This window comes from Clarias gariepinus, chromosome 4, assembly GCF_024256425.1.
Source record: "Clarias gariepinus isolate MV-2021 ecotype Netherlands chromosome 4, CGAR_prim_01v2, whole genome shotgun sequence".
Classification (NCBI taxonomy): Eukaryota; Metazoa; Chordata; class Actinopteri; order Siluriformes; family Clariidae; genus Clarias; species Clarias gariepinus.
Window position 1 is genome coordinate 300001 of NC_071103.1, and position 23342 is coordinate 323342.

A 23342-nucleotide genomic window follows, 5' to 3' on the forward strand; every position below is an offset into this window, starting at 1 on the left:
CACTGCGTGCCGTGCCGTCAGCGTGTAATATCTAATGGGACCGAGCTAGAAGGACATTTATTTTGGACATCTAACAAGCACTGGTGCATGATTGTTTTAGTATTGCTTTTAATTTAATTGCACCTTCATAAATGCACGTTTGTTCTTTTTTTTTTCCATATTTTTTTGTATATTTATTTGGTTTGGTTTGATTTTAATAAAAAAAATTCTGAATCAATTCTGTTGTAATTTTTAAAGGATGTGGGGGATGTATAGTACTCTGTGTGTGTGTGGGGACATAGTACTCTGTTTCAGTGTCACCTGCATGCTGCTCTATGCACAGTTAATAATTATTGTTGTTGTCACATGAAATTGCTCATCAAGGCTGCACTGCAATTAACCTTATTCCACTTATTAATTCCCTTTTTTAACTCGTGATTTTGTTGTCTTTATTTATGTGCTTTCTAAATATCTAGTAGTTTTTGTTCTTAGCGTTGCACTAATAACTTTTGGTTAGTTTTCACTGCACACTGTGTATACTGACTGTGTGTAAGATATAGAGTGTGTAATCACATCTACAACCTGTCTGTGTGTTACTGTCTCTACTGCTGCTGGATATCTGGCATTTCCTTCAGGATGAATAAAGTATCTATCTATCTATCTATCTATTTATCTATCTATCTATCTATCTTTGGTATATACATATGCCGAGAGACAGTGATTATAGCTGCACAAACCAAGCTCGGAAACATAGGTTTAAACTTAAATCAGTAAGACCCTGAGAGCTCGGCCCTGAACCCAGTCCCCTCCGTCAGCTGGTCCTGAGGACCCTGCAGTCTCCAGCAGCACTACTCACACACACACACACACACACACTGTGTTTGCGCTCATGACAGTCACCTGTCCTCCTCCACACTAGTATTATCTATGTTTACAGTGTGTTTGTCCCTTTGCAAATCCTCATGGACATTTCTTTACACTTTATTTTTAGTTTTGTTCCTTTGGATTTCCTCTCCCCTACACCCTTTATCTTAGGTGTAAATCTTACTTTAATAACATTTTATATTAGTGTGAACTTTATTCAACTTTAACTTTTATTTCCTGTGTGTGAGAGAGATAAATAAAATTTCATTTCATTATAAATGATCCCCTGAGGAGGAAAGTCATTCATAAATGTATTATTAAGTGTTTTAGTTAAACCCGGTGGAGTTTACAAAATAAATCAAACTGAGAGAGAGATTTTATCTAAACCACACAGTGACCTCTCTGTCAGGTAAATGACCCGGAAGTGCGTCACTGACCAATCAGCGCGAGGCACCAAATATGAACCGCAGCCGCGCTCGCGCTCAATTGACACGCAGCGCGTGAGACTGAGATAGAGAGAGGGTGAGTGTGTGTGTTTAATCATGAGGTAATTAGACTCGCGTGCTGATTGTTTGAAGTGTTATATTAATGTTATAAACCTGAGTTTAGCTTTAGCGCTCACTTTAAGGGTGTGTGTCCGAGAGAGAGAGAGAGAGTGTGTGTGTGTGTGTGTCCGAGAGAGAGAGAGTGTGTGTGTTTGTGTCCGAGAGAGAGAGAGAGAGAGTGTGTGTGTGTGTGTGTGTGTGTGTGTGTGTGTGTGTGTGTGTCCGAGAGAGAGAGAGTGTGTGTGTGTGTGTCAGTGTGTGTGTGTGTGTGTGTGTCCGAGAGAGAGTGTGTGTGTGTGTCCGAGAGAGACAGATAAAGTGTGTGTGTGTGTCAGAGTGAGTGTGTGTGTGTGTTTGCCGCTCTTGGTGCTGTTTTGCGCGCGCGAGGATTTAAGTGGTGTAGCACGCGGTTTGTAACCATGGCGACAGCGAGCCGTTATTCACCTCACCTGTTTTCAGTCAAAGAACTGATACATACACTGACACACACACACACACTCACACTGTACCGGAAAGGGGTTGCAGTAGGACTGGGCTGTGTGAGGGTGTTACAGCCTGTTTAATGTGTGTGTGTGTGTGTGTGTGTAGATAAGTTTAATTAGTTTATTAGGTTTCATTTTTTTTTCAGAATATTCTATTTTTAAAACCATTTTTTTTTCTTCTTAAACTTCATTTTGTTGTTAATCAGTCTTTATTGTTTACCTTTTGTCCCTGACCCTGATGCATGTGTCCCCTTCCTCCTGCAGGACAGTGAGACGTGTCCCCTCACTAGGAGACATGGAGAGCGCCGTCTGGGTTCAGAGACCCGCCCGTCCCTGCGACCGTGCACACACTCCGTCACACGGCGAGGACGTGAGGAGGCTGGAGTGTGTCCACACCAGCAAGATGGAGACGCCACAGGAGAACGTGTCCAGCTCACAGGCGCAAAGGAGAGACTGTCACTACCTGTCTCACTCTCAGTGGTGTGAGACTCCCAAACTGATCAAGAAGGACGCGTGTCTGCGCAGACGTCTCCTCACGTCCAGATCCATGACTGACGTGAGGACGAGCGTCTCCAGGACGCCGAGTTGCAGGGACACGTGTACACAGGGCTTGGAGTCCCCGGACGTCCTGCTGAGCGGCCCGCTCTCCTACAGCACCCTGAGGCCGGACGCCGCGTCTGCGTCCTGCATGAAACGCCGCCTGGTGTTCTCTCAGATGATAACGTCCACGCTGGAGGACGGGAGGGATGGGGCGAGTCCCCCGCTGTCCGAGCCTGACCTGGACGAGACCATCATCTCGGGGCTGCTACCTTCCGAGACGCCGGAGCTGCTGCGGAGACGAGACGGCTCCTGGACTCCCGTGACCCGTCTGGCCGCCGATCTGTCCGAGAGCCTGAGCGTGCTGAGCACTCCTTCGTGCACGCCGTTCTCCGGACTGGACGCATCTGAGGACAGCGGCTTCGGCTCGCTACGACTGGATGGCTCAGAGGACGGCGGTTACGACGGCTCGTTCCAGGAAGGGGCGCTACGGGGCGCGCTTGGCCGAGAGCGGCACCACTCCAGACTCGAACGCCAGCGCAGACTCTCCACGCTCAGGGAGGGCTCTCAGTCAGACGACGAGATCAAAGGTCAGCGCCTTAGCGCGCGAGGCCTTAAGTCGGAGGAGGAGGTATTTGCAGAGGCTCCGCCCCTCAAGACGAGACAACCCGACCTGTCCCTTACTCCTGCGCTGCAGGCCATGGAGACCCTCAGCCGCTCCTTCACACTCCCACACGACCTCGACCGGCAAACCGGCGCCCGCCTAAACCCCGCCCACCGCCACCAGCAGCCAATCACAACACGTCTGCCGCTCTCACACCTGATTGGCAGAAAGATGGGTTTGGGCAAGATGGATGTTCTCACAGAGCTCCACGCAAGGAACCTGCACCACGTCCTGTCCTTCATCCTGCAGCTGCTCTCTGCCAGAGACGTACACATGTGAGTCTTACACACACGCATACGTGCGCGCACACAATCTTCTGCAAGCTATAAAGGTGTGTGTGTGTGTGTACACACAGGTGTAGTCAGGTGTGTGACTCCTGGAGTGAGATAATACTGCAGGACAGAAAGGCCAGTCGCAGGAGGAGGATGTACGAGCGAGAGCAGAAACACACACTGGAGGTGTGTGTGGGAGAGTGGGTGTGAGGGTGGGGGGGTGATGTAAGGTTGGTTGAGTGTGAGAGGGGGTGTGTGTGGTTGGTGGAGTGTGGGTGTGGTCTTGATGTGTTTTTGTTTCAGATGGGCGGAGCTGCTCGTGTGGTGGACGCAGAGACGCGGTTAGCTCTCTCCTGTCGCCCGGCTCTCGGCAGCGTTCAGGCTCAGGCTAAAACTCCCAGCGCGCGCGCACACACTCCGGGATCCGGCGGCATGCGCGCACACACTCCTGCTTCTGGCGGCACTCGCACACACACTCCAGCCTCCAGTGGTCCTCGTACACACACTCCTGCCTTCCGCAGTGTGCGCGCACACACTCCTGCTTCTGGCGTTCCTTGTACACACACTCCTGCCCCGGGCGGCGTTCCCGCACACACTCCTGCCCCGGGCGGCGTTCCCGCACACACACCACCTTCCACCAAACGGCAACAGTTTCTCCAGGTGTGTGTACGAACTCAATAACATGGATTCAATAATTGTTTTTAAACACACACACACACACACACACACACACACACACACACAGTCCCTCTAGATTGGCGTGTGTGTGTAAAAACAGTTGATACATTCTGAACACTTCGCTAACCTAAAGTGTTGCGTGTGTGGGTGCGCGTGTGTGTGTCTACCCTCACAGGTTGCGAAGACGTTGTTCAGTGACGAGTGTTTGCGCCCGTGTCCCCGGTGTGAACATCCCGCTCGCTGTCACTCTGTAAAGGCTGAAGGTGTGTGTAGCTGGAGCGAGTGTGTGTTTCATTTCTGCACTTCCTGTCTGCGGGCCTATCACGGCTCGGCCGACTGCACACGCCTCCCCAACACACACACTCGCAGGAAGGGGCGGAGCCAGCTGCTACCTGGCAGCACACAGAGTAAACGCAATGTTAAGAGACTTTGACACACACATGCTTACATGAGGATCGGTGTTTATGATGAAGAGACTGTGTGTGTGTGTGAGCTTGTTTTCTCTCGGGCTGCTAAAGGTGTGTGTGTAAGCAAGATTGTAAATGAACTCAATGACTGCACTTTCTTATGCTTCAGTATGAACTGTTTCTAAATGTGTGTTTAGTTAAAATGTTGTGCGTGCGTGTGTGTGTGCGCACGTGTGTGTGTTTGATGTGAGTTCCTGCTGTTTTTAATGCATTGTTTTAATAAACTCTTTTTATCCCTTTTCCTAACACTGTGTATTCAATTAAATTTTATTTGTATTGTGTTAACAATCGTCATTGTTGCAAAGCAGCTTTACAGAATCATCAGAAATTATGGAAGTTTGTTTGAAATGTGTATAAATCAGAATGAACAGATCGTCTTTAAGTGGAGGGCGACGGTGCTGAGGGGAAAACTCTCGTAGCGAGGTGTCTGGTGTAGACTAGCTTCTTCCTCTTCAGTGGGGTTCTTCTCTTTTTCTTGTCGCTGTATATATAGGGAAGGTCTTATTCCCTCCGCCTTAAATTTCTTTAATTTCAGAGGTTCGAAATGGAGCAAAACTCTTAGGCTGTTATCCTTCTTCAGGTGTTGTGACAAACATAACTGCTTATTTAAAAGATTTTGGAACATACCCACTGCTGGGTGATTAACAAAGCCTGAAGTTTTTGCCAAATATTTGTCATTGTTATTGAAGTCCTCACTACTGTATGTTGTAGAGATTTCTGCAGTGGTCTTGTTTTTTTTTTTTTTTTTTTCAAAACTATACAGAAAAAAAACAAAAGAACACAAAACCCCCCCATCCCCCCAACACCAGACAAACACAAGGATGCTATAACAATCAGATGTTGGTGGATCAGGGTCTTTCCATTTAGTCTAGATTAATCTCCTAGCCAAAAGGGAACAGAAGGGCAATATTTTAATTCTCCTTTGGTTAAAACTGGTATTTTCTGGAGGCACACCAAACAATGCAACAAATGGAGTTGGCTCTACCATCTCTCCAAATACTCCAGAAAAAGTCTCAAAAATAGAACATGTAGAGTCTTGGACAAGTCCAGAACATATGCAGCAGAGTTGCAGGAGCCTGTCTGCCTCTATCACATGTGGTGTCTATATCAGTCTTAGAAAGTCTGACTTTTGACCAATGTAGACGATGCACAATCTTAAATTGTATTACAGCATGTCTAAGGCAAATGGATGAGAAAATTCCCTGTATTATTTTGTGCCAGATTTCCTCTGAAATTGGTTCATCTAAATCTGTCTCCCATTTATTTCTGAGTAAGTCTAAGGGTGTTAAATCGTACATATTGAGTATTTCATAAATCCTGCGTATAGTTTGTTTTTGGACTGATTTACATTCAAATATTGAATCTAATAAAGAAAGTGGAGGGCATGATGGGAAATTATTAGAATTCAATGCCACAAAGTTCCAAAGCTGCAAGTACCTATAAAAATGTGATTTGGGAATGTCGTATTTCTGCACCAACTGTTCGAAGGATGCAAAATTTCCATCAATATAGAGTTCAGACAATGAGACCAAACCCTTTCTAGCCCAAACTTTAAAGGCATCATCCATCATAGACGGAACAAACATGTAATGTTTAGCATTGGGGCAGCCTGTGGTAACTCCTTAAGGGAAAACGATAGTCTGAATTGATTCCAGATTTTAACTGAATGTATAACAACTGGATTAGAGGTCAAACTAGAGATTGGTTGAATAAATGGTATTTTAGAACACAATAATGCTACTAGAGAAGTGGGCCTAACTGAAGCCCCCTCCAGAATTGTCCAAACAGGGGGATTAATGTCATTATTTAACCAGAACATCAGCGCTCTTATATTGGCTGCCCAGTAATAATACAGGAAATTTGGAACTGCCATCCCTCCTTTTGCACGAGGTCTCTGCAGTATAATTCTTTTAATTCTTGGTGTTTTTTTGTTTCAAATAAAGGTTGAAACCTGATTATTTAATTTGGAGAAGTAAGATTTGGTTAAGAATAACGGAAGGCACTGAAAAATATACAAAAACTTGGGCGATACGCTCATTTTTATTGTTTTAATTCTTCCACCCAATGAAAGATGGAGGTGGTCCCAACGCTCAAGATCTTGTTTTAGATTGGATAAGAGAGGTGGATAATTGGCTCCGAACAAGTCTTCATGATCATGCGTAACCCAAATCCCAAGGTATTTACATTTCTTAGGGCTAATTTTAAAGGGAATTGAGCTTAAAGATGCTAACCCTGACCCTCTTCAGTGGTCTTGTTTTCAGTTAATTTTGCTACAGTATTAAATTAAAATCTAGGATTATTTTTATTTTCTAAAAGAGTGGAGAGATGCGATGATCTAGCAGGACTTACAGGTGAGCAAAAGGTCCCGAACATCTCAGAGCTTCACTTTTTCTGTTAATCACATTTAAATGCTAAACCCAACACTGCCCCCTAGTGCTGATTAAACAACCTGCTCACCCACTCAACTTCTCCCCTAAACTGGTTCCTTCACCTGTTCGGTACAGGTGCTGCTGAGGAGGAGTTTAGACTTCGTGATGTTTCAGTAAGGTGAGGTGGTGATGGAGACACGGTGAAGGACAGAACCGCTGCGTCTGAGGCTCGAGGAGGAGTCGCTCGTCCTCACTGTAGCCTCACGCTCAAACTCTCATGAGTGAGGATCCATCACTTCAGTCTCGGGGGGTGAAGGAATGAAACAGCATCAGGATACACACACACACACACACACACACACACAAACACACTGGTTCACAATGACGTTTATTGTAAAAATACAGACGAGTACTAACAGCAGGAAATCCCCTCTGATTTGGGACACAGCCCACTCCTGAGTCTTTCCATGTGCTGTGTCCCAAATCACTACAGTGTGCACTACAGCACTGATAAAGTGTAGTATTAGATAGCCCCGCCCACATTCAAAGTCACCTGACATTTTAAGACCAGTCATCTGAGCTTCTATGTCCTAACCACCATTTTAGTGCACCACACCAGAGACCCTAACCTGCGATGGTGCACTAGTGTGTCCACTATCGTAGTCCACTACCTCAGCACAGTACCAAGATGTAACGATTTAGGACGAGGCCCGTTAGCGACCATGAATAATGTTAGCGCTTTGTGCTGCTACATTTCGTCAGCGTGCGCGGGTTTGGTCATGTCGACGTCCACTGCAGCGCCCCCTGCAGAAGGGGAGGGCGAGTCGACGCTGACTGGCTCCACCCCATTTCCCTCCACTGTGGAGTCATTTAATTTCATCGCATCGTCCGGAAGCACCACTTCCTGTTTCCTGTCGTCTCTTTTTGCGTCGTCCGAGTCAAAGCGCTCGACACGCTGCATGTCCGCCGCGGGCTGCAGCTCCGCGAGGACGGGGGTTTTATCATCTGCTGCGACGCCAGAAGGGACGAGTGGAGACGCCTCATCGTTTAGGATGTTCCTGGAAATGACTGCAAAAAAAAAATAGATCATGTGAGTTTTGTCCACCAATCAGAGAGCATGTCATGTGACTGAGAGCTTTAATTAGCAGGTTAGGGGGCGGTACCTCCGGTGGGCGTGTACGAGTCGTCTGAGGCATCAGCGCGCAGCCTGAAGGGACGAAAACTCGGGAAAATAATCAGCGTTAAAGAGAAGAGCAAAATCTGAAAAAACACACACACACACACACACACACACACACACACTGCCTCAGCTAGCGGCCATGGTAATCCATAGCTAGCGCATTAGCTAAGGAACTGAATACTCTGTACAGATTTAGCGAGGGGCGCTAACGCGGCGTACTGACCACGACGCAGGTGCTCGTCTGGGCCGCTTTACTCGCCGTCTGTTTCACCAGAGACTGTAACCTCCTGAGCTGTGCTAACAGGGACCTGCACACACACACATCCTCAGAGTCACTGTTTATTACACACACTTTTACATTAATACTTAAGAGTGTGTGTGTGTGTGTGTGTGTGTGACCCACATGTTGTGTTTCTCCAGCTGCTCCACTGTCCTCTGGAGTTCCTTATTCTGTGCTGAACACGCCGCGACCCTGACACACACACACACACACAGCGTGGTATTGACATGTTTGTGTGTTTGTTTGTTTGTTTATTAATATGTAAATGAAGCCCACCTGCCCTCCAGACCATCGATGTACTCCTTCTTGCGGCGCCTGCTGTCCTGCGCCGACTGTTTATTACGGATTTTGCGCCGCACTTTCTTCAGTATTCTCTCCTCTGACTAGACACGCACACACACACACACACACACACACACACAATAATAACAGTCTGACTGAGTCTGAGTACTGTGTCCCAAATTCCCCCGCCCCCGCCGTCCTACAGACGGCTGAGTGCCACGCCCTGCGGCCCTGTCCTACATTTTACTAAATATTAGGATGTGATCAGGCGCCTGCCAGGAGGAGGAAGACCACACCTCTCTGTCTCTGTTGTGTGTGTGTGTGTGTATGTATGTGTGTGTGTGTGTGTGTGTGTGTGTGTGTGTGTGAGCCCTGCAGTGACAGTAAGCAGCATCAGTGACGTTCACCTCAGAGCTGAAGTCAGTTGTCACAAACAGAATAATATTAATTTAATCTAAACCCCTACAGCAGCTGAAGAGCGGCGTGTGACGTTACAGCGTGACGTTACAGTGTAACACTCGTCAGGTTTCACCACGTCACTGTCTCGTCCAGACTCAACCTGAGAGCAGGAACCTGTGAGGAACTCCACATCTGATCACTCCATCACACACGGACGGCGGATATACAGACAGGAACGTTAATCTTATTTAAATATATACATTTCTCACAACATTTATTTATTAATAAAATACACGACAGATCGACAAAACAGGAGGATCCGGACCTGCGCCGGTGTACAGAACCGTGACATTAACCACGTCGGACTGTAAAGTGTGTACAGAACCGTGACGTTAACCACGTCGGACTGTAAAGTGTGTACAGAACCGTGACGTTAACCACGTCGGACTGTTAAGTGTGTACAGAACCGTGACATTCGGTTGTGTACACACTTTGTACCGTGACCTGATCTTTTACGCCTGTTGTTTTAAACTCGCGGCGACCTTTCACACCGCCTCCTGATGTACCCGTGCTATACTGTGTAGTGCACCAGTGTGCGATTTGGGACACAGCCGGTGGTTGGTGGTTGTTCTGAACATTGCAGCCTGGGGGTAAATGTGGGACTGTACCTTGGTGAGGGGCAGGTTGTTGGGCAGGGACACGCCCTCCTGATTGAGCAGCTTCTGTTCCTCCTCAGTCAGCTTCAGCTCAGGATACAGCTGCAACAACACACACCGTAACAACAAGCTAATAACACGCTAAAGTGTGTGGCTGTCATAAGGCAGAGAGTGGGGAGACACGAACACACACTCACCAGGCCATCAGTGAAGGAATGAGAGGCGTGGCTAAGGTCGAACAGGGCGTGGTCGAGATCAGAGTGGGTGTGGTTAAGCTTAGGATGGGCGTGTTCCACTTTGATGGCGGAAACCAGGGGCAGCTCGCTCACCACACACGCGTCAGACAGCAGCACGGGGGCGCTCCACTCGTCTGACACACAACATCACAGTCACAAACTCGGGTACCAACCCCGCCTCCTCTCATTAAACCCCGCCTTCCCCCCCCCAAACTAAAGATTTGAAAGAGGAAAAGTTAAAGCACCCCGCCCTGTCTGCATGTCCTGTCTCAAGTCAAGTCATTTCACTTGACTGATAACGTCCTCGAATAAGACAGACGGATTGTTTACCGAGCTCGATAGAAATGACGTCCACGTCCTGCTGCTTCTGTTGGTCTCCACCCACTCCACTGACATCATACACGACCTGATAGACAGTGGGCGTGGCCAGAGTCTGGCAGTGGACAGGGTCAGCGGCGTCAGAGGCGGCACTGTCACTCTCGTTAAAGACCTCGTTTGGGTTGACGGTGTGAAGAACGTCCTCTGACTCGCTGTCGTTAAAGCTCTGAGAAAGAGACAACATCGTAATAAACACTTTGATCACTTAAACACTAGTTATAAACATTTTAATCACTTAAACACTAAATATAAACACTTTAATCACTTAAACACTAGTTCTGAACACTTTAAACACTTAAACACAAGTTATAAACACTTTAATCACTTTCACAAAGCAGGACAAACGGTCACATGACCTGCTGCGGTGAACAGTTTTCCATGGAGGAGTGATGCTAATGAGCTAACATAAGCTAATGGTCACATTTTAAAAGCTGATTAAAGCGGCGGTGTGCGTTTAAAGGGGATTAAAGCGGCGGTGTGTGTCACCCACAGACTGGTGTTGCAGGATCCACCCCTCTGTGCCCTCAAAGACACATGGAGGACAGGAATCAGTGACGAACGCTCCGTCTTCCATCACCGTGTCTTCATCACTCTGTCCCACATACACACTTCCTGTGTCCTCACACACTTCCTGTGTGCACAGAGAACAAGAGTTTACAAGAGGGGTCAGAGGTCACATGGTCCTAAACAGTCCTAAACATTTTAAAACATTACTGTTAAATATGGAGTGTGTGTGTGTGTGTGTGTGTGTGTGTGTGTGTGTGTGTGTGTGTGTGTGTCACAGGCACAGTGATCTTCCACTTATCTGCTGGTCATCCACACAGAATGAGGGAGTGAATAAGAAGGGAACGAACACACACACACACACACACACACACACACATTATGGAGTGTAATGCAGAGTGTAGTATAATGTACTATAATGCAGTGTGTAGTGAACTGAACTGAACATATATTCACACACATATAGAGTAGAAGTGTTATGTGTAGTGTAGTGTGTGTGTGTGTGTGTGTGTGTATATAGTGTAGTGTGTGTGTGTTGTTGTTGTGTAGTTTAGTGTAACTCACACTTCCGGTCGGTGAGCCGTGTCCCGCGCCTCTCTCCGTCTCGTGCATCGCAGTGATCTGTTTTATTGTTAATTGAAGGTGTCTAATGCGCGTGCCCGCAGCTCCGGACCACAAACATCCGTGTATTCAGGATCACGAGCAGGATGAGCGTTAAAACACACAAACACAATCTGTAACACATCTACACACCTGCGTCTTATGGATCTGTCAATCCGCATACTCTAATAATCTGAGCTCACTTCTGGCTTTTGATTGGCTGCCCTCTGCGCGGACCAATCAGCAGGCTCGGGGAAGTATATGCGTCACTAAAATGCGGAAGTAAATGCTTTAGATTCGACTGGATAGCAAAAACACACTTTCAACACATTTATATCTTAATAGCGTTTTGCTCGAGTTATGGACCGCACACACATTTCCAGTATTAGAGAACTACATTGATTGTTTAAAGGTGTCTTGCGACAATGACAAATAAAATTGAAGTGATGTTCTAGTCGTTTTTAGATAATATATTACAAAACGGTTTCTATAATAATAATAATAATAATAATAATAATATGAATAAAATCTTTGACAAAAGTCACATAAACGCGCTCCAGTCAGGATGCCCGGATGTTGTCACGCATTCTGATTTGCCCGTGAAACGCTGACGTCACTCTGGGACTTGTAGTTCCTCAACACGGAGTGTGAACGCGCGTTTTAATACTGACGGCTCCGGGGTTGTGCGCATGCTCACGAGAAGCCCGCGGATTTGACAGCGGACCTTAACTTGTAGCCAATTGGATGTCGGGGCGTGGCTTGTTCTGTTACAGTAAACTTGACTCAGACTTTCCCGTTAGTTAGGTGAGCGCCACACAGCGGTCGCGTCTCAAACAAGTGCTCACTTACTGCACTTGCCCACTCCTTTGTCTATGCATACGGTAATGACGTAGGCATCCTACCAAGTGCCCTAGGACACTGATTTGGGACGCGACAACAGGAGTGTGTGTGTAGGACTCGGAGCCGGACTGTTACAGCGGTACTGTTATTTACACACACGTTTATTTACACATTTATTTATTCTGTTTACCACTTTTATATCATGTAGATAATCAGTGTGATGTAAACATCAGCGTTAACTCGTTTATTCGCTAATTTCTGTGGCAGTGTTAGCCTGTTAGCACAGCAGACCGGAAGTACCTGTCTCTGACCATGACTGTGTTTATTATTTATTAATATTTATTTACAGATTATAACTCCACTATAACCTGTGATAACATCTGCTCCACCCCACTGAGCCCTCTGTGTGTGTGTGTGTGTGTGTGTGTGTGTCAGTAGAGATGTGGACTCTCACCCCTCAGGATGTTTTCTCTCTCATTCTCATGTCTTTAAAAGTCTAAACACTTTTCCTCAGTCCAACTTTGGGTTCTATCGTGTGTGTGTGTGTGTGTGTGTGTGTGTGTGATGATGACGTCAGCCCGTTCCCCTGTGGTTAGTGATGAGGGCTCAGAGCTGGTGTGTGTGTTGGTGTATGTGGTGTGTGTGTTGGCGTGTGGGTTTGGGGCCCTTGGCACACTGAGAATGACAGGAAGAGGCGGAACACACTCAGGTACTCACACACACACACACACACACACACACACACACAGAATCAGTATGTTAGAGTTAATGAATTTTAATAACAGATGAATAAAGAGTAGTGGTGTATTAATATGTGTGTGTGTGTGTGTGTGTGTTAGACGCCCGTCTCTCCTCTCTCAGTTGTCTCTCTGCAGGTGTGTTTTTAGCCTCCTGTCTGTTGGACGTTGTTCCAAATTTCCTGACAGAGATGAGAGAGACGTTCAGGGAGCTCGGAGTGACGGTAAGTAACATCCCACAATGCACCACTGCACCCTGAACAATACCCACAATGCAGTTTGTGCAAGAGTTTGGAGTTTATTAGGTTTGTTTTTTATAATTACAATGACCGTTTCCCCTGTTTCCTGTCTCCACCTTGTCCCCATGTTTCTTTGTCCCACATGTCTCCATGTGTCCCGTCTCTCCAATGTGTGTCCATTTCCCCCTGGTGTCCCTGTGTGTCTCCTATCACCCCCCCCCTCCGTGTCTCTGTCTGCCCCGTGTCCTGTGTGTCCCCTGTCTCCCCCCGGTGTCCCTGTCTCCCCCATGTCATGCGTGTCACCTGTCTCCCCCTTGTGTTTCCATCTCTTCCGCTCCCCTTGTGTCTCCTTGTCCCCCCTATCTCGCTGTCTCCCATTTATTGTTCCCTTTGCCCCGTATCTCCATGTCCCCGTCTCCATCCATGTCCCCCCTGTGTCTCTGTGTTTTTCATGTTCTGCGCCCCCTCCCTTCCTCATGTGTCTCCATCTCCCCATCTCCTCTGTGTGTCTCTGTTTCCCCTGTGTCTCCATGTCCCCCATGTCTCTGTGTGTGTCTCTATCCTTCTTGCCCCTATGTCCTCAGCTGCGGTTCCCTGTGCCGGAGTTCATCATGGCAGTGGGTTTTCTCTTCCTGCTGGTGGTGGAGCAGCTGATCCTGACTCTGAGGGACGAGTGCGAGCGACAGCTCAGACAGAAGGAAGGACGAATAGAGAAGGAACATATGCTCTTGTGCTCACCCACGTCCCGGCCGCGTCCCGATCTCTCGCTGTCCCCCATTCGCTCGTCCGTGCTGCTCCTGTCACTCTGCCTGTTCTCCGTCTTCCAGGGTCTGACGGAGGACGAGGCGCGACTGCGTCCCGACCTTCTGCTGCGTCCCGCGCTCCTCGCCTGCGGCCTGGTCTTCCTGCTCGCTCAGAGTCACATGAGACGCTCTGCCGTGTCCATCTGCCTGACGCTGCTGTCCTTGGCGTTCCCGCTCGGCCTCGCCTTGCGTCACACACACGCGCACACACACCTTCGTTTGGCTCGCGCCATGCTGCAGGGCCTGAGTGTCGGGAGCTTCACCTACATCGTCTTCATGGACGTGATACCGCGAGTGACGAGCGCTAATGAGCAGCGCATCGCTAAAGTCACGCTGATCCTCACAGGGTTCAGTCTGCTCACCGCCGCGCTGCTCCTCAAGACATGAACATGCACACGGTTACACACACACACACACACACACACTTATAATTCTAATAATACAATATCTGCACTACATAATACCAAGCTAACAAAGTGTTTCTTGTTCACGGCGAAGTGTTACCATGACAACTGGTTCTGTTCCAAATCACCGTCAGTAGTGTGCAGTAACGGGACACAGTGAGTGTGTGCACTACACACTTGGGGATGTGTGGTCTGGGGTTTAAACGTGAACACACACTACACATTCTGCGCCTTGTTAATGCACACGAGTCACATGGAGCCGAGAGGAGGCGCACGTGTAGAACTTTATGATGTAATACATGTTGTATCTGTAAAAAGTCCCAATAAACCTGATGATATTTTATCATCACTTGTTCTCTTCACTCGTCTTCACTACACAGCGCCCTCAAGTGTACACTTGCCTGCAGTGCGCCTCTCTATCCGTAAAGTTGTTTATATATGTGTGTGTGTGTGTGTGTTGGGGGGTAAAGTTGTTGGTCTGCAGGGTGAATTGTACATAATCCCCGCCCCAGTACACCCCATGTACATGAAGCCCCGCCCCCTAGTGTGTGTGTGTATGGTGGTCAGTCACATGTGGTTTCAAATTCAAATTTTATTAGTCACACACACAGTCATACACAGTACGATATGCAGTGAAATGCTTACACGACCGCCGGTGACCTTAAAAAGAAAAGAAAAAACTATATATAAGGAATAAATATTTATAAAAGAAATAAAATACAAAGGAAAATAAAAGTAACTAGTAAAATAAACAAACTGTACAAATAAGGGCATGTAAAAATACCACAAAATATCGAATATAGGAATATGGGGGGGAAATATATATATATAAAAATTTTAAATGTCTTAAAGTGCCAAAGTAATTTTGGTTTTGATGTGATATAAAAAGCACAGAGATCAACTTTACTTCAAGGATATTATATGATTATTAAACACTTCATTATTATTTATTCATATGTTGGTGTGTGTGTGTGTGTGTGTGTGTGTATGAGAGAGTGATTTTAGACACACGGTAACACAATCCCAGTAAAGAGAGGACAGAATCAAATGGCAGATGTTTTTATTCAGTTTTTTGTGATAACAGGCGAAACAATTAGAAGTGCAGAACCGAAATAAAAATGTTAACGTGTGTGTGTGTATGTGTGTGTGTGTGTGTGTGTGTGTAGCATGTTTAGCAGAGCATCAGGGTCAGGTGTGTGTATTTCCCTGTGTGTTTAGTTTCCCATCATCCTCCCCGCGGCGTCGTGACAGTTATCGAACAGCAGGCGGTAATCAGTTCCTCCCGCCTTCACAAAGTCGGCCACCGTCTTACTACCGCGGAAGTTTTTAGTCTCTCTGACCTGCGAAAAAATAATAAACTGTCAGTGACTGGAAATAAATATATATGTGTGTGTAAATGTTTAATCTGCGGCTGGAAATACTCCAGATCTTCTCACCTTCCAGTTGTTGCTCATGTGTCGCGCGTCCACCACCACCGTCTGGGAGGAAATCCCAAATCCATCTCCTTTATGCACCAACCACTTAGTGCCGTCTGCCAGAGTCACCCTGAAACCAGCAAACACCTGGATTTAACCTGAATCTCAAAACTAATCCCACATCTAATCTCCAGTCTAATATAATCTCTAATCTAATTTATAATTAAAATGTAATATTCAATTTAAATAATCTCTAAACTAATATAATCTTAAATCTCCAAAATTATCCAAAATCTAATATTTACAACAAAAATAATATCTAATCTAATCTTAAATCTAATCGTTAATTAATTTAAATTTAGTTTCTTTGTATTGCACCTTTAACAGTGGTCCGTGTCACAAAGCAGCTTTACAGGCTAAAAGGAAACATTTATAAATTATATTTATCAATTTGTCCGAACTCTAATCTCTAATGTAATCTCTAATCTGATTGGACTTTAATGATTTAATCATAAACGCCAACATTCTTTCTCAGGTCAGATTTTAACAGTCAGACGAGATCATTTTAACCAGAAAAAAATAATCTGGTATTACGCTGAATTACTAGTTTGGTTTTTAATTCATTGCAATTATATGAACTATTTAATAAACTCTTACTTAATTTATTTCTAAATTATATATGTTGATAAAAAATAGGGTTAGGGTTAGGGTTAGGCTTGTGTATCAAAACACTCGTATATTAAAGTGAATTTCCCACATAAGAAATAATGGAAACCCAGACGATTCGTTCCACAACCCAGAAATATTCATATAAAAATAATAAATACAAAATATAAAGTAAAAATAAAACTAATTAATCTGCTCTTTACCTATGAAAAGAATCGTGACTGGTGTGGGGCGAGAGAGAGGAGGAGGAGGAGGGGTTATTGTATAGGATAACTTTCACACACACACACACACACACACACACTGACAGACCAAGTTATTTGGAATCCCAGGTTTTACTGTATACTTAATTTACCTGTCAGTCGTTGTAAATGCTACAGAAGTGTCTATAAACCGTTATGACATTACTGAGCGTGTGTGTGTGTGTGTGTGTGTGTATACCTGACTCCTGAGTGACTGAGGACTCCCACTTGGATGCTCATTCCCTCGAGCGGGCGTGTCAGTCGATCAGCCTGATACACCTTCGAGTTGTAGAGCTTCCTCAGGTCCGACATCTTCGACAGGTCGTAACTGTACGAGTTCCCCTTATCTTACAGCATAGAGACATTACATCAGTCTGTGTGTGTGTGTGTGTGTGTGTGTGTGTGATGTTCTTTACTGTACACTAATCTCTTTAAAGTCTGCTCCTTGTTTAACCTTTAGACTGAAACAGGTGTAATAAACGTGTGATAAACGTACCGGAGCCCCAGGAGGCCTCAGCGACGATCAGCGCCGTCACCAAGACGACCAGACCGAGAGCGTTAGTGCCGATCATCTCCGGATCTCTGAGGAGTCGAGGCTGCTGTGAATCAGACGGGAGGTTCTGTGAGTCGTCCCGAACGCCAGAGACTCCCAGTTTATATCCTCAGCCCGAGCTGCAGAAGAACAACAGAGTTACACAATCCCGGATATTCCTCCAGGGCGCTGGGCCAGTCCTCACTCTAATCCCGTAAAACCTCAGGACTCCGCCCTGCAGGTCAGACTCCTCCCACCTCTGACCTCTCACCTCTCACCTGGAACACCAATCTCACTACACTGATTTAGGATCAGACTTCAGGGGGCTTCAGAGACACACACACACACACACACACACACACACACACACACACAGACAAACACATACACACACACACACACACACACACACACACACACACACAGACAAACACATACACACACACACCAGTCTCACTACACTGACTCAGGAGCAGACTTCAGGGGGCTTCAGAGACACACACACACACACAAACACACACACACACACACACACACAGTTATGTGTAGTAACTACACTAAAAACAAACAAACACACCCATACACACACACACACACACACACACACACACACACACACAGTTATGTGTAGTAACTACACTAAAAACAAACAAACACACCCACACAGACACACACACACACACACACACACACACACACACACACACACAAGCACTATTTAAAAATGTAGTGAATAAAATGTAATTTTTTAAAAATGATATATAAAGGTAAATATGTAACTGCTTTAATATAATAACTCAGTAATAGACTGAGAGCTTTTATACTTATTTATTGTTTATTTATGTTATTAATGTCACTGAGAGTGAAGCTGTTTAAGAGTTAAACATCTGGACAGCTGCTCGCGTGTCCAAATCACAAAAAAGTCCAAAAGTCCCTCCGATTAGGAAACTCCTGCATGAAGAAATCAACAAGTGTGATTGTGAAACAGAAAATGAAAGTCTTGTGGGTTTGGGTCGATATTTCACCGTCACACAACAATGTGTATTTATATAATATGATGTTTATTTATCAATCGTGTCTCTGAGTGTCTAATAGAGAAGACGTTCATCCTTCAGGTCCTGTAAAGATCTGCTCAGCTGCTGCTTACATCTGTTGTGTGTTTGTTCTGCAGGGTGAAGAGACCTCTGGCAGAAATATCTGATCAAACACTGTGTTATCAGACTGACCTCCACCATCAAACATCACACACACACACACACACACACACACACACACACACTCAGACATCAAACTGTGGAGAACCGACTCTCAGGAACAGTAATCAACTGTAAGCTTTGTGTGTGTGTGTGTGTGTGTGTGTGTGTGTGTGTGTGTGTGTGTGTTCGTTCTCTGGGCTGACTGCTCACGCCCACCTCCACTCCCTGACAAGATGCTATTAATGAAAACACAACAAAGCTTTAAACCATGTTACACACACCAGCTTCACCACAATCAGATCTGTCTGTTTCTCCTCCTGCAGTAAAACATGGATCTCCCTGACACGAGAGAGCAGATAGCTGATAGTGTTTAGACAGATACAGGGAAAAGTGTGTGTGATTCAGATGGTTTAATCCTGTTTCTCACACAGACAGCTGGCATTATACACACTCGTGGGTTTGGCGAGTGAATGTGGAGGGACTGGTTCCAGGAACAACTCTGAGTAATGGAATAACAGCATGTAGGAGTCGGCAAGCTGGAGGATAAAATGGGTGTGTGTTGTTAACAAATAAGTATTCGACTCTGTGTGTGTGTGTGTGTGTGTGTGTGTGTGTGTGTGTGTGTGTGTGTGTGTGTGTGTGTGTGTGTGTGTGTGTGTGAAATGTAAGTGAATACACAACAAAAGAATATTCCTTACACTAACCTTACACTCTGGTCTTGTGTGGTTGAAGGAGAATAATAAAATAATACACACTCCTGATATCTGTAATATCAGACTGATTTAAATAAGGCACATGGTAACAGTCAGATGAAGACAGCATCTAAACATACCAGTTCACCATAATACTCTACGTCCATGAGTCCCCCAGATCTGCTCCTTTACCTGAGGCTAATCTATTTATAAAAATGCTTGGCTAAATAAATAGTGTGGTAAGAGAGTTGTGCACTCCCATACAGACTTCCAGCTATGCACCTGATGCTGATTGTCGGTTGTAGTTCGGGGTAATATAAAAGGGGTTGTCAGAACACCCAGGTGTGGCGCTCGTCAAACGTTTGTCTGCCTAATCGTAATTTCTTTTGGGAAGCAGGTTATCTCAGGATCTTTCTGGTATCTGAGGTTGACGGATAAGCCGTTCACTAGCATCTGTTCTACTCGCCTCTTCCAAAGAGCTGTGCGCGTCGTGCTCGTGTAATGTGGGAGACGAATGCTGTCATCTAGTAGGTATGTGGGTCTTATTCTTCTGTTTAATAATAGGAATAATAATAATAAATTTTATTTATAATTCACTTTATATTTGAAGCAAATCTCAAAGTGCTACAAACTAATTCGACCCGAAAGCTCTGATAAAAAGATAAGTTTTAAGACCAGATTTTAAATCATCAACAGTCTGTGGCGTCCTCAGATACTCAGGGAGATCATTCCACAGTCCAGGTGCAGCTGAGCAAAAAGCTCGATCTCCCATAGTATGAAGCTTAGTCCTAGGAGGTTTCAAAAGATGTACTGATGCAGAGCAAAATAAGTTAATAAGTTCTTTGAGGTAGGGAGGGGCATCCCCATAAATACACTGGTGGGTAAGAAGGGCAACCTGGTAATGAAACAGGGAGCCAATGATGAGATTTAAGAATGGGCATAATATGATTATATTTACACCCTCTTATCAGGATCTTAGCAGCACTGTTCGGAATATACTGCAGCTTTTGAAGGGTTTTTCCAGTAGTCCCAATGAGAAGTGCATTGCAGAAGTCCAGCCTGGAGGAGACAAAAGCATGGACTAACTTTTCTGCATCAGCAAAAGTGAGTGCTGGACGCAGTTTTGCTATATTCCTGAGGTGGAAATAAGATGTTTTAAACAGATGTTTGACATGAGCCTCATACGTCAAATGAGAGTCCATTTTAACCCCATGGTTTATAACAGATGTTGACAATAAGATATCCTGACCAGAAAAGGTAATACTGGTGATGTTAGATGACCTAACCTGGTGTGGGGTGCCTACAAAAATAGCTTCAGTCTTAGAGCTGTTCAGCTGCAGGAAATTTTGCTTCATTCATGACTTTATCTCCTCCAAACAGATTGTTAAAGTGGATAATGGCAGAGTAGACGAGGAGGTTGAATTTATTTTAAGGTAGAGCTGAGTATCATCAGCATAGCAATGAAATAAAATACCATGCTGGCTGATGATATAGCCCAGGGGAAGCATATACAATATAAACAAAATGGGACCGAGCACAGAGCGCTGAGGAACACCACAGGTGATATTGTGTGTAGCGAATTTAGCCTCTCCCAGGGCATCATGCTCTGTTCTTTCAGTAAGATAGGATGAGAATCAGTTGTAAACAGAGTCAGAGAGTCCAACAGTGTGACGTAATCTGTGAAGAAGAATGTTGTGATCATCAGTATCAAAGGCCGGAGACAAGTCTAACGGGATGAGAAGCGATGGAAAACCAGCATTAGCCGACATCAGCAGGTCATTCGAGAGCTGTTTCCACGCTGTGGCAGGGGTGGAAACCATACTGGAATTTCTCAAACAAATTATTTTGTTTTAGATAAGACTGAAGCTGTGCAGAAATTACTTTTTCCAGCACTTTTGAAAGGTACGGGAGGTTGGAAATGGGCCTGTAGTTTGCAAGTACTTCTGGATCTAAGGTGGATTTTTTTTTAAGTGGTGTGATGATAGCAGATTTTAATGTAGCGGGAATATATCCAGTCTGGAGAGAGTGATTTATTATCCTGGTAATCAGGGGACTTATAGCACAAAGGTTGGATTTAACCAAAACTGTAGGAAAAGCATCCAGAGCACAATTTGATGGTTTAATTTTTCTGACAATGACCTCAACCAGCTGAAAGGTTGCAAATTCCCTGGCTGGGTCATCCATCAAGACAGGTAGTGCAGAGGAACTCGATAGAGACAAATGGATGGTATTCACTTTTTTCCTGAAGAAAGTAATGATATTACTGCATTTTTCCCTTTGTAGCTTCAGGATGAGATTGAAATTGTGGTTTCAATAGGCGACTAATAGAAGAGAAAAGTTGCTTGGAATTCCCAGAGCTGTTGTTAATGATATTTGAATAAAAACTGTGATCTTGCAGCTCTCAATGCTCTTGCATAAGCCTTCTGATGTTCTCTTTAAACTTGCTTATGAACAGTGTGTCCTGAGGCCTGTAGATGTCGTTCAAGAACACGCCCAGCTGTCTTCATATTCCGCAGCTCACATCTATACCAGGGGGCTGAACGTGAGAAGCAGACAGTTCTATATCTGACAGGGGCATAGAAATCAAGGAGACTACTGAGGGATTGGTTGTAGAAGTCAACTGACTCAGTGACTGAGGAACATTTAACAGAGGAGAGATTCTGAAGATCTTTGCTCAGAGTATCTGGGTTGATCTTTTTCAAATTTCTGTAACATATTTGCCGTTTTGCTTTTGTGGGGGAACAAGGGAGTGACAGCTCCATCGAAACGACCTTGTGGTCAGACACCCCCAGATCATACACAAAAAGGTTGCTAATGGGTACAGAATTTAATCAGTCCAGTAGTTGTTAAAACTCACCTGCCAAATGGCAGGAGGGAATGTCTACAAGAACATTAAAGTCACCGATTATAATAATGTTGGCAGAAGTGGTACAAATAGATGTAAGAAAATCATGCATCATTAAGATAAACACTGAGTTTGGTTTAGCAATGCAAAGATCATGACATGTAAGATTTGACCTGTTTGTCTCTTCCTATTGATCCATTGAAGGACTGGCTGCCTGGTAGATGTGGTCTGCATCGCGCGGTAGATGGAACTTAATTTCTTGGTGCCCGTCACACGGGTATGTGCCGTATCTCTTTGCTTTAATGTGATGTTATATTTTAGGTAAATTGATCGGCTGGCAAAGGTGTTTTTCCCACGTGTCTTTGGTTTTGCTTTGCTCCAGCTTAACGTTTTAGTCTGTGGGTCTAGCTTTGAGGTTTTTTTTTTTTTTTTTTCTGTGTTTTGTTTTTATTGCAATTAATTCTTGCTGCTCTGTGTGCATTGCTGCTTTGGGCTGGTTACCTATAAAGTTTTGTTTTTAGTTTAAGCTGCTTCGCTTTGTGTCGGCCAATGCTTTTGGTATGATTGTTTCAACATAAACTGTTGCTGGGCTGACGTTTTAGTTTTATTTGTCCTTACAGTTTGCAGGTTGCTTTGTAGCTTAACTGTGTTTATTTATTTATTATTATTTTCTTTCTTATTTTTTTCTTCTTTTTTTTTTTTTTTTTTTTTGGACTGGAGACAGTGGAAAGGCAGGCTAGCTGTTCGTGGATTGGTGTGCCTTTGTTTATGAAGTGTGGTGTGGTACTACATTTTCATCAATGTGTGTGAGTGATTTGGTGCACGTTTGATTATTTATTTGACGGGCAGAATTGTAGTCTTGTACCTAGCCTGCCTCTCTATTGGTAAGCCCCCAGCTCCAACTTCTTTTTGTCTGCTTCCCAGACTATTTTAAAGTGACTCATTTTAAATGATTATATTGATGTTATTTAATCTGGGAAATCTGTTATAAATAAAGATTGATGTATTTTTCGGTCAGGACATCCGTGTCCTTGTTGAGTCGCACCTGTGTTTCCTAATCTTTTCCCGGGTAACCAATCCTGGGTGGCGTAGTCTGTATTTATTATCAGTCTTTTTAAGGTTGATCAAGGGTAATTCTATGATTTCCCCACATTCCACACAAGTCCACCACCCCACCACAATAGGATTTTAGCCTGGACTTAAACACTGAGACTGTGTCTGAGTCCCGAACATTAATTGGACAACTATTCTATAACTTTGGGGATTTGTAGGAAAAAAGCTAACTGTTATCTCTCCTTCTCTTTTGCTCTCCCCTCTCTCTCTTCCCCTGTCTCTCTGTCTCACTACACCTGTCTCTCC

The 23342-nt window shown here is 44.9% G+C and overlaps 4 protein-coding genes and 1 long non-coding RNA gene across 8 annotated transcripts in view; 3 read left to right on the forward strand and 2 right to left on the reverse strand.

The window, feature by feature from the left end:
* The window catches only part of LOC128519951 (uncharacterized), a 1353-nt gene extending 1276 nt beyond the window's left edge, over positions 1–77 (forward strand). For both annotated transcript variants that reach the window (XR_008357889.1, XR_008357888.1), the window contains one exon: positions 1–77. This exon is cut by the window's left edge and continues 109 nt beyond it. This is a non-coding gene — a long non-coding RNA (uncharacterized LOC128519951).
* A 1216-nt stretch (positions 78–1293) lies between these two features.
* Positions 1294–4734, forward strand: fbxo43 (F-box protein 43). Of its 3 annotated transcripts, none has more exons than XM_053495043.1 (5): positions 1294–1365; positions 2135–3346; positions 3427–3529; positions 3647–4003; positions 4197–4734. In XM_053495043.1, the coding sequence occupies exons 2-5, from the start codon at positions 2166–2168 to the stop codon at positions 4452–4454; spliced, it is 1899 nt and encodes a 632-aa protein (XP_053351018.1). In that variant the 5' UTR covers positions 1294–1365; positions 2135–2165; the 3' UTR covers positions 4455–4734. The 3 variants fall into 3 exon arrangements, with proteins under 3 accessions (XP_053351018.1, XP_053351017.1, XP_053351019.1); XM_053495042.1 differs by lacking the exon at positions 1294–1365 and adding an exon at positions 1375–1390; XM_053495044.1 differs by lacking the exon at positions 1294–1365 and adding an exon at positions 1922–1927.
* A 2494-nt stretch (positions 4735–7228) lies between these two features.
* Positions 7229–11521, reverse strand: creb3l4 (cAMP responsive element binding protein 3-like 4). The gene is made up of 10 exons (XM_053494432.1): positions 11337–11521; positions 10759–10899; positions 10221–10434; positions 9852–10024; positions 9667–9756; positions 8594–8700; positions 8441–8509; positions 8261–8345; positions 8021–8117; positions 7229–7925 (listed from the first exon to the last, which is right to left on the reverse strand). Exons 1-10 carry the CDS (start codon positions 11382–11384, stop codon positions 7606–7608), a joined length of 1344 nt encoding a protein of 447 aa, XP_053350407.1. The 5' UTR covers positions 11385–11521; the 3' UTR covers positions 7229–7605.
* Positions 11522–12265: 744 nt separating this feature from the next.
* On the forward strand, positions 12266–14744 carry LOC128520268 (zinc transporter ZIP1-like). Its single transcript, XM_053494433.1, has 4 exons — positions 12266–12351; positions 12562–12921; positions 13052–13173; positions 13773–14744. The coding sequence occupies exons 2-4, from the start codon at positions 12777–12779 to the stop codon at positions 14376–14378; spliced, it is 873 nt and encodes a 290-aa protein (XP_053350408.1). The 5' UTR covers positions 12266–12351; positions 12562–12776; the 3' UTR covers positions 14379–14744.
* Positions 14745–15438: 694 nt separating this feature from the next.
* LOC128520269 (uncharacterized) lies at positions 15439–17421 on the reverse strand. Its single transcript, XM_053494434.1, has 4 exons — positions 17215–17421; positions 16918–17065; positions 15832–15940; positions 15439–15735 (listed from the first exon to the last, which is right to left on the reverse strand). The coding sequence occupies exons 1-4, from the start codon at positions 17288–17290 to the stop codon at positions 15610–15612; spliced, it is 459 nt and encodes a 152-aa protein (XP_053350409.1). The 5' UTR covers positions 17291–17421; the 3' UTR covers positions 15439–15609.
* Positions 17422–23342: the final 5921 nt, after the last annotated feature.

Coding starts and splice junctions, on each gene's coding strand:
- fbxo43 (XM_053495042.1), top strand. Junction 3,347..3,426: donor TCTGCCAGAGACGTACACAT/GTGAGTCTTACA, acceptor GTGTACACACAG/GTGTAGTCAGGTGTGTGACT. Junction 3,530..3,646: donor AGCAGAAACACACACTGGAG/GTGTGTGTGGGA, acceptor TTTTTGTTTCAG/ATGGGCGGAGCTGCTCGTGT.
- LOC128520269 (XM_053494434.1), bottom strand. CDS start 17,290: ATGATCGGCACTAACGCTCTCGGTCTGGTCGTCTTGGTGACGGCGCTG. Junction 17,066..17,214: donor TGAGGCCTCCTGGGGCTCCG/GTACGTTTATCA, acceptor CTATGCTGTAAG/ATAAGGGGAACTCGTACAGT. Junction 15,736..15,831: donor ACATGAGCAACAACTGGAAG/GTGAGAAGATCT, acceptor ATTTTTTCGCAG/GTCAGAGAGACTAAAAACTT.
- LOC128520268 (XM_053494433.1), top strand. CDS start 12,777: ATGATGACGTCAGCCCGTTCCCCTGTGGTTAGTGATGAGGGCTCAGAG. Junction 12,922..13,051: donor AAGAGGCGGAACACACTCAG/GTACTCACACAC, acceptor TGTGTGTGTTAG/ACGCCCGTCTCTCCTCTCTC. Junction 13,174..13,772: donor TCAGGGAGCTCGGAGTGACG/GTAAGTAACATC, acceptor CTATGTCCTCAG/CTGCGGTTCCCTGTGCCGGA.
- creb3l4 (XM_053494432.1), bottom strand. CDS start 11,384: ATGCACGAGACGGAGAGAGGCGCGGGACACGGCTCACCGACCGGAAGT. Junction 8,510..8,593: donor ATCGATGGTCTGGAGGGCAG/GTGGGCTTCATT, acceptor TGTGTGTGTCAG/GGTCGCGGCGTGTTCAGCAC. Junction 7,926..8,020: donor CTCGTACACGCCCACCGGAG/GTACCGCCCCCT, acceptor TTTTTTTTGCAG/TCATTTCCAGGAACATCCTA.